At 39.6% G+C, this 9,950-nt stretch overlaps 1 protein-coding gene across 1 annotated transcript; it reads left to right on the top strand.

Moving 5' to 3' along the window:
- Positions 1-5,692: 5,692 nt before the first annotated feature.
- LOC115592269 (torsin-1A-like) lies at positions 5,693-9,122 on the top strand. The gene is made up of 5 exons (XM_030434857.1): positions 5,693-5,902; positions 7,841-8,106; positions 8,187-8,362; positions 8,536-8,660; positions 8,764-9,122. The coding sequence occupies exons 1-5, from the start codon at positions 5,731-5,733 to the stop codon at positions 9,003-9,005; spliced, it is 981 nt and encodes a 326-aa protein (XP_030290717.1). The 5' UTR covers positions 5,693-5,730; the 3' UTR covers positions 9,006-9,122.
- The last annotated feature ends 828 nt before the right edge of the window (positions 9,123-9,950 follow it).

Genomic DNA, 9,950 nt, shown 5'->3' with positions numbered 1-9,950 from the left:
CAGCTGATGTTGCCACGGTGTGAGATGAGATGGGTGAGAGGGTTTGTGTGTAAAAGGAGGAACTGAGTCTCAATATCAAATGTGTTGGTGTCCGTGAGATTAATGAATGGCACATCTTCATGAATATACATTGTAACAACGTTAGTGTTTAAAAGGAGATAGTAACTGAGGGTTGTTGTGTGATTTATGAATGGGAAAATCTTAATCTTAATATATATCCTAATGTAAATCTTAATATAAATCTAGAAATGCTGTTATGTTTTCTTTGTATGACCGTATGAAGGCAACCTACAGAATCAATAAACTGACTCTTCCTATAAAAATCAGTTCTTTTTTTTTAAGTGTTTGCTACTTCAATTAATTTGAGATATTTATAACATATGAAAAACTCATGCTTACATAGGTGTGCATGTGACATTTTACTTTAAAGGACAAAGACATGACAGGATTTAAATATAAAGATACAAACAAATGATTTTTTTCTAATTTTTTGACTTATATAATCACATATTTATTGCCTGCTTGACTGTGGATGCTCTAAAATATGTAAACATTGTTCATTTCATGTTTTATGTTTCATATACAACAGCCATGTGGGATGATCAGGCTGCTTGTTGTTTCCAACGAGTTAAAGGAAAAGTTCACCCAAAAATATAAATCTAGCCATTATCCACTCATCACCATGTCAACGGAAAGTCGGATGAAGTTTCTTGTCCACAAAACATTTCTGGAGCTTCAAAGCAAAACAGTGCTGCAGCATTCTCCTGAACATGTGAAGTAGATGAGGACAAAAGAAAATGTAAGGTGTAAATAACGTCTTTTCAAACAAATTCAGGATGTCTGGTCTAAGCATCCATCTTCATCGTTGTGTTTAGAGGACCGCTTCAACACTGTTTTGCTTCAGACCTTCAGAAAGGCAGCATGGCGTTGCACCGGATGATAATTAGCTGGTAACTCAGCGATGTGAGGAATATATTGTTTGTTACTTGGGAAGAAGAAGGGATCTGGGAGCTGTGATCATTCAAATAATCTGGCTAAATCCACTCCAGACTGCAGCTTTAACTGGAAACCAATCTATGGAGTGTTGCTTTATTTTCATCTATGTAACATTTCCTGCATCTGATTTGAGCAATATTCACTACACATCTGTGGGTATTGAATCTACAGACATGGCAGGATTTACCTTCTAGAAGGCCCAGGGGCAACAATGAGTTGGTGGGCACTGTCAGGCGTGTTCGTTTGTTTTAGAGGTGAAAGTAGACAGAATAATAGAGAAGACAGGCTACGACGTACTGTTAACTGTTTAATAAGAATAATTGTATCCTTAAGCAAAAAGCTTGATCAATGACTTTCTCTGTTTGAAAAATCGCAGGCAGCAGATCATTAGGCAGCAACGCTGTCAGCTGCAACCAATCGCCTAGAAAAAGATGCAGAATTTCAGCATGTGATGCATTATATATTGCTGTTACAGTGTATGTGTTGAATTGTCATTGGTCATTCATATGGATAGGGTGAATACTATTATTGGACAATCAAGTAAATAAGGTGGGGAGAATCCGTGGTTTAGACTTTAGCCCTCCCATCGGTGGTGCACAAACTGGTCCCAGTTTCTTGGCACACGAACCCTGATTCCTGGAGATGTCACCCTGTTGAAGAAAACAAAATGTCCCTGGCCTCATCTGTCTGTTCTCCATATCTGCCTTAGTTTGTGGCTCCTTCACTATTGCATGCGCATAAGGGATTTGGGAGTTGATATTGCTGGCCTTCGAGGCCTCTTCATGTGTGAAAGGGGAATGTGTTCTCTCTCATACCCTGGCTTTGTTCTCCATGTATTAGCCCCCCATAAAAGAGACTAATGCTTCTGACCATCTCATTTGTCATGTAGGAACACCAGCCCTTATGTCTCCATCACGAGACTCTGCTTCCTTTCCCTGTCCTCTGACCTCTCACCTCTCTACCACAAGACAAGATTAACTTAACAAACAAATCTGTTTGACTGAATATTCGCTTCTTCCCCCCCCTCCAAAGAAGATGAACTCCTTTTTCCTCAGGCCAAACGAGGTCCAGCATGAGTCTTCTCTCTCTCCACATCAGATGACAGAGGGTGGGGGAAGAAATTGGCTGGGGTAAAGATGACCCAGTTCCCCCCCTCAAGGGTCAAACCGTTTTATGATTCTGTCTATAACATTCCAATCTTACTGCAGCCTCTATACTCATCCAAATTCCAATACGTTCTGAATAACTATTAAACCACAATTTCATCTTCTTAATTTTAGCAGATTCCCAAATAGCCTAAGATCATACAAAAGATCTTTCCCATGTTATTGTCAAGCCCAAATGAAGCTTATTACTTAATGAGTTTGAAGTCTGGGAGAAACCACCCCCTACCCTTGGTGATGGGTACAGATCCTTATTCTTCTTTGTGTAATACTTGTGTTATTTACCAGTTAAATGTCTGATATGTTTTGTTAAGATAGAACTACGAGGAATATGTATGAATCATTTGTCCTACTGTGTATTGTATACTTCATTGTTTATGTCTTAATCTTTTCATGAAGGCAAAAATTCGACTTTTAAGATGGTAAAGTTTTTGGGAAGTTAAAACACGATTTCGAAACATTAAAATAATAGTTTAGTAAAATTAAAGTTTTGTGGGTCTAAACAGAAGGAATGATTGTCAGCCAGCAGCCAGCTTTTCAATTTTATTTTTATTTTTAAAGTAATCTTTACTTTTATTTTTGCAACAAGCTCTAAGTAAAGCGAATTGAATCACTGCTTTAAATGTTTTACTTTTATCCAAGTTTTTAATGCAACAAATTTCTTTTCTTTTTGATTTTAATATACCGTTACTGACTGTGATCATTTAAAGAAGAACATTGCAGTCATTGTCTGCTTCAGAAGCCTTGCAAGGAGTCTCCAACAAAAGAGACTTTGTGTGCTCGCAACCAAGACTGACTCTGCCCCCAGCGCTCCCAAGACGGAAACCCCGCTGGGCCTTCAGACCAAGAGTTTCTCAACAGAGTACCGGCCCTCGCTCTGGCTACTGGACCGACACGCTGTGCCGTAGTCCAACCTAGAACTCTTAAGGAAACCAAGCATCAGTACCTCTTGACGCCCAGACGAAACAAGCTAAACGTCTTCATACAGCTGGATCCACACACGGGAGAATGAGTGGGGGTCTAAAGTTCTGACTTCTGTCTAAAGTTTTGACTTCTGTCTAAGTTCTGACTTCTATCTTATGAACTTAAGAGAATTGAGATTAAGGTCTCATTAGTATTAAAATTTACTCCCGTTATATTTAATATATAAAAACCCGACCCTTTAACTTTACCATCTGCCGACGGTCACATAACTTTATTACTTTGCTTATTACAGTCTTTACCTTTTCTGTTATCTGTTATTTGTCTAAAAATGTAATTTCATTTATTTTACCCTGAATTATTTAGTCAATAAACATATATAATCGTTTGTCTTTTTCTGGAACTTAATTTCAATGTGGAGAACCGATGGATACGTGCAAAGAATTCACTGCTTCAGGATATTGAGACTGAATAAATTGATTTGAAATTGAACAAACTGTCAAACTGGTACAGTTAGGTGTTTGGAATAATTTCCTCCGGATTATTCCAAGAACTAAACAACGGAGGTTGTGCCCCATTTATGATTGTATTATTAATTGCCAGTGATTAATTACCCTTATTATCGAGCAGCTATATCCCCTACAAAGTGTCTATCATTTTTAATTAATTTGAGGTATTTATAACATGAGAAACTCGAGGATTGAGATAAAAGAGGTACATTTCCAGTAGTTCAGTAGTTATTTAGTTAGTTTTTAATGAGTTTATTGTTTATTTGTTGTTTATCAGTAAGTACAATGACTTTACAGTGTCTTGAACGTAACTTACAGTAAAATTAATTGAGTAATTGATTTAAATAACATTCAGAATGAGCAAGAAAGTGATCAACATCTAACCTTTACATCACAAAAGTAGAGGAAGGATACAAAAACATTACAGTCTGCAGAGTTTTACATTAAAAAGCCTATTTTCTTCTTTGGACCAGATTAACACCTGTATCTACATTAATGGGAAAAAATGCAGGGTTAAAAAAAAAAGAGAACCCAAAGAGCTGCTCGCCAAGTTCACTTACTTTTTTCTTCACTGTATTGTACTCTATTGTATTGTAGCTAAAAATATTTACATAATTGTTAACATGTTTATATTTTGAATGAGTTTACCCAGCTTGATTTATGGATTATGAGCTCCGTTGCTGTGAAATCAGTCAGAAATCAGGCTGTGACTATATTGTCCTTCATGTGACTGCACATACAGTTTGATGCATATCGTCATCATACAGCTTCCTGCAGCCAAAAAAGATATGCCAATCTTTTTTATTAAACAGATTACATCATAAAAAGTGAGTTTGCTTTTGTTAACAAAGAGGATAAAGATTCTCAATAAAGATGGATGAGATTACCTTGATGTCAGAGATCATGTTCACTTGCTTGTCCCACATACAAACCTTCATCTGCTGTGTGCAGCTGCCCTCTGCTGGTAGCTGTGACATCATATTCCAGTTTCACTTTCCTTTAACTTGAAACCAATCTATGAAGTGTTGCTTTATTTCCAGCTATGAAACATCTCCCGCATACGATTTAAAGGAGAACTTCGGTCGATTTAAACATGCAGCTTCATTGCTCAAGCTACCCTTGACTTGCCAGTACCGAAGACGCGAACACATTTGGTCCAACCATTACAGAGCTCCGTGAACGCAGATTTAGCATTGAACGCTAACAGCATGGGGTCAGAACTTTACACTGTGTTTTAAGCGTCTTAACATGCTCCACATCTCACACCAAAAGTTATGCAACATCAGCAGACACCTTACAACACAGCACTGTAGCGTGTATGACTCAAACTGAATAAAAAAGTAGTTAAAACAGTGTGTTTGTGCAAGGAGCTACTTACCTGTTTGTTGACATCCGTGTCTTCCGGTAGCTAGACCAAACTGGTCAATCCGTCGAGCGTGCGCTTACTCCCTCACTGGTGGAGATGGAAACGTATTCCAGCATTTTCGTGTTTATGTTCATAATGTACATGTCCATGTTACAGCCTGTCATGAGCCATGAGCCTTACAATAGCCTGTTAAGCCTGTTAAGTGCACACTCGATGGATATACTAGTTTGGTCTAGCTGCATGTTTAAATCGACCGAAGTTCTCCTTTGAGCAATATTCACTACAAATCTGTAGGTGTTGAATCTACAGACATGGCCGGATTGACCTTCTAGAAGGTCCAGGGGCAACAATGAGTTGGTGGGCACCTTATAACCCTTCTGCTCCTGTCACACTCAGTGTTCCCAGTTGAAGCAAAGTATTAATTTCTTAACCAGGTTACAAGTCTACTTCACCAGCACTCAACTTAAGGCATGTATTCTGCACATTCCGCTTCAGTAATGTACCTAAATAAAGCTACAATTAATCATATCAAAACAAATCACATGGTGTACTCGACTTTTGAGGCTCCCGGCGGCACCTTGGCTTGCATTCATTTCATCATTCCTATCTAACTTCCCCTTCTAGGGAGTGTGTGGAAACCGGTAACAAAAGTTGCTGGACCGGTTCAGCTGTGATCGCTGCAGAAGAGGTTTCAGTCAGCTGAACAATTTTGATCTCACTGTGGTTTTATCAGACATAAAAACTGCTGACCACAAGAACTAATTGGTATTCAACGATGAAACCAGTGCTAATATATTTGCTGTTACCCGTTGTTATGACAACCCATATCTGCATACCCATCTTTAATCCATTCGAAGGAATGTTTGACTTTTTCAAGGAGTCGTTGAAGAAGGCGTACAATCCATGTGAAAGCTGTGATTCAACACGGATATCCTTCAACGCAGAAGGTGAGTCATGCAAATGTGAAGACAGTTGTGTTTGTAGTATTTTGTTACTTGAAGAGACAGAAATCTGTAATTGTTCCCTTGTAGAGATCGTCTGGAGTCATACTGGCCAACCTTAAAACATTAATTATTGTGCACTCTACTTTTTTAGATTTTCAAGTGAAGTTAACTTTTTAAACTGTTTTTTCCTCCAAATTTTACCTAAATGTTTTTGATTTAGGGTATATCAACATAGCTACAACAGCAGCAGTCAATTTTGGATTCTATGGTCTCTTACCGTTACTATTTGACAGTTTTTTTTTTACTGTATTTTCTTCAAAATGATAAAAATTCTATACACTGGATCCTTTTAAAACCTTCCAGGTAGTCAAAAATAAACATGTACAGAGTGATTAGAGGTCTCTCCTGTGCAGGCACGTGCACATGAAGGGCCCAAGGGGTGCTTGAGAGCGGAAAACGGAGGCGTTTTAGAAATTATTCCTCCTTTTCCACAAGCTGCCTCTGAGGTAGGCGTTAACATGTGACGTGACGTGAAGCTCGAAGTTGGGCTGTGAACCGTGACAACGAATTTGACTTCAAAATAAGAGCTTTACATTGCACCCCATTGGAGTTTAGAAGTGGGTTCTTAGCAGGGGCTTTTAATTTGAAAGTAGCGACCGTTCCTAGCTTGCTGCTGCAACAATAAGCGTACAATGAAGACAGCTAGAGAGACCGAGGAGACGCTAGCATCTCCTGGATCTCAGCGGCTGTCCAGTTGCTCATCTTAATGTCTGCGGATGAAGTGATGGACTGACTGCTGTGATCAGCTGTTTCCTGGTTTTGAAACTCCCCAGCTGTGGGACGCACAACAGTGGAGGTCATTGACACCTCCGCCCACCTCACGCAGAGGCCGGCACATTTCCGCCTCGTTTTTAGATAGCAGGCGAGGCGGAAATAAGTGTACCCTCCGAGGCGGAAAATCGGCAGGCCAAAACAGACCCCCAATTTGCCGGGCTACAACCGTATTTTCATCAAAACGAGCGCTCCTCCGGGCTGGACATTAACAGTGGTCTCTATGTCAGCTGTCTGTGAGACGAGGGCGCAGGGACCCTCTACAAACTGCAACACCGAAAAGAGACACTACAAAAAATATTCAAGAACTTCAGCATTATTCAGTGTAGTGTCCTCAAAATCACTCCACACATCAGTGTTCTCCTGCTGCCAGCAGTGTTTCGCTTATGAGTTATTGATCCGTGAATTTCGAATCTGTGAATATATTTCCAAATTTCCAACTCAGTGGAGCGACTTGAACCTTTGTGGGTTATAAACCATTAACATAACTTCCTTGTGGGGGCTAACAAGTCGCCTTCCACTTATTCAACGTGCTTAAATATGAGTCATATTTCGGAAGAGCGCCCATTTGTGCTTGTTAAGCTAACTGCTTGTTTATGAGAGTTAAGAATAATCTGACAGCTGCCGTTTATCTGGCCACAAATCTTAAACTTCTTCCAGATATTGAGTTCACTGTGACTTTGCTGTTGTAAACATTTCTTTTCCTACTAACAGACACAGTAGTCATTTCTTGGTTTTGTCACATTTTTAGATATGTAGCATGTATTTCTAGTTTGCACTTGCCCTCCAATAAATAGCCTAATAATAAACCAGTGTTTTATTGCTTTTTAAGCATTGCAGCTGAATTGCATGTCTTCCAAACCTCAGTATTATGATAATGACAATAAACTCATGTTGAATATAATTTTTTGACACAAAAGAAATGGCAATTGCATATCACTGACAGCTACACAGGATACACAGCTAAGTAGTTAGCTTTCTATAAGTACTTTGTTTATTAATTTTACATTAATTAATCTACATATTGTGGAAAAAAAAATTGTACTGCCCTCTTCTGACTTTGAGCCCCTGCCCCTCTATAATCATGTGCACGTCCTGTTCACTCTTTAGGTCTCAGGGATGACCTGAAAAACAAACTGTTTGGGCAACACATTGCGGCAGAGGTCATCCTGAACACTGTAACTGGATTCATGAGCAACAACAACCCACAGAAGCCTCTGGTTCTGTCTCTGCACGGACCAACCGGCACAGGGAAGAACTTTGCTGCAAGACTGATCGCTGAAAACATCTTCTCACAGGGAATGGACAGCAAATTTGTTCATATTTTCACAGCTGATCATCACTTCCCACATCTAAGTGATATTGAGACCTATAAGGTATGATAGGTACAATTCAAACAGAGCGAAATATGTTATTTTTGGCTTTCTGTCTGAATTAAATATGCTTCCGTCTTCAGGCTCAGTTACGCCAGCAGATCAAACACAGTGTCTCCAACTGCGAACGCTCAATGTTCATCTTTGGTCAGATGGACTGGATGCATTCCAGCTTGATTGACACCATTAAGCCGTACCTGGAGCACTACAACAAGCTGGATGGAGTTTCTTATCGGAAAGCCATCTTCATCTTCCTCAGGTGAGAGGATGAAAGCGGTCTGACCGAGCAGACTTGAAAATTGCTATTGGACCACAGAATGGCGGTAATCAAGTACCATCAAGTATCATCAATAATTGTTTTGTGTTTGATTAATGTACCAGTGAAATCCGTACCAGTTTTCATGTGTTTCTTGTTTTGGATCGTCCTCCCAGCAATACTGGAGCAGAGAGCATCACACAGACAACTTTAGATTTCTGGAAAGAAGGAAGAGATCGAAAAGAGATCAAGCTTCAGGACCTGGAACGATCTCTCTCCGTATCAGCATTGGATGAAAATAGTGAGTACACAATTGCTTTTGTTTGAGTCATCACACAGAAGAATTAAAATAACTTGCTTTTTTAAAAACCTACTGGTGGTATCCTTTCTATCTCCTCCTGTAGGTGGCTTTTGGCGTTCAGATTCGATTAACAAGCATCTGGTGGACTACTTCGTCCCGTTTCTGCCTCTGGAGTATCGTCACGTCGTCCAGTGTGTCTTGGCTGAGATGAAAGCTAGAGGACTTCAGCGAAACCACAAGGTGGCAGAGAACGTGGCCAAAGAATTAGTCTATATCCCCAAAACTGAGAGAATCTTCTCCTCACGAGGCTGCAAGACGATAGAAAGCAGGTTATACTACACATAATGTCGTAACGTGATCGATGTATATGAATATTAGGTGGACATTTAAAAAAAAAAAAAAGGGGGGGAACAATAGATTAAATCATCTTTATCTATCAGATAACATTTACGTGTGTGTGTGTTAGGGCTGTCACTGTCACTGCGCGTCGCACGGTTCTTAGGCCTCCTCGTCGTCCATTAATTCCTGTTTATGGACACCTCGTTGGGGATTATCCTTTACATATTTTGGACAAAGGCGTCTGTTAAATGCTATTAATGTAAATGTAAGGCCTGAAATGAGTGCAGGGAAACAACTGGATACTGAGCTTGTGTTTTTTATTGAATGCCAAGAAAACTGTGTGTGAAGTAAAAAGAAAAGTGCGTGAAGGTGACCTGATCTGATGTGATCCTGAGAGGAAAAGAGCTTGACATTGGAAATTAGCTTATGTATCTTTGAGCCACACTAAACTCTACATTAACCTGTGAAAGTCATGTGAAAAAGGTATCAAACTAACTTTAACAAATTTTGAGCAAGTTAAGCCTTTTGTGACAGTTAATGTTGCCACGTTGTGAAATGAGATGGGTGAGAGTGTTTGTGTGTAAAAGGAGACAGTAACTGAGGGTTATAGTGTGACTTATGAATGGGAAAATCTTAATCGATATATACGTATATGTATATAGGCCTATATATATATATATATATATATATATAAAAAAAAATAAAAAAAATCTCCTGCTCACCCTGGTAGGGTGGTATCTTTGTCATCCTCAAGCTCGGGTCCTCTACCAGAGGCCTGGGAGTTTGAGGGTTCTGCGCAGTATCTTGGCTGTTCCTAGGACTGCGCTCTTCTGGACTGAGGCTTCAGATGTTGTTCCTGGTATCTGTTGGAGCCACTCTCCCAGTTTGGGGGTTACTGCCCCAAGTGCCCCCACTACCACAGGGATATATATACATATATATATATATATA

Source organism: Sparus aurata, chromosome 12 (genome assembly GCF_900880675.1).
Source record: "Sparus aurata chromosome 12, fSpaAur1.1, whole genome shotgun sequence".
Taxonomy (NCBI): domain Eukaryota; kingdom Metazoa; phylum Chordata; class Actinopteri; order Spariformes; family Sparidae; genus Sparus; species Sparus aurata.
This window is presented reverse-complemented; position numbering and strand designations above follow the sequence as displayed.

Excerpts from the sequence above, each read along its gene's own strand:
- LOC115592269 (XM_030434857.1), top strand. The coding sequence starts at position 5,731 with ATGAAACCAGTGCTAATATATTTGCTGTTACCCGTTGTTATGACAACC. Across the intron at positions 8,107-8,186 it reads GTGATATTGAGACCTATAAG|GCTCAGTTACGCCAGCAGAT; the intron begins GTATGATAGGTA and ends TTCCGTCTTCAG. Across the intron at positions 8,661-8,763 it reads ATCAGCATTGGATGAAAATA|GTGGCTTTTGGCGTTCAGAT; the intron begins GTGAGTACACAA and ends CTCCTCCTGTAG.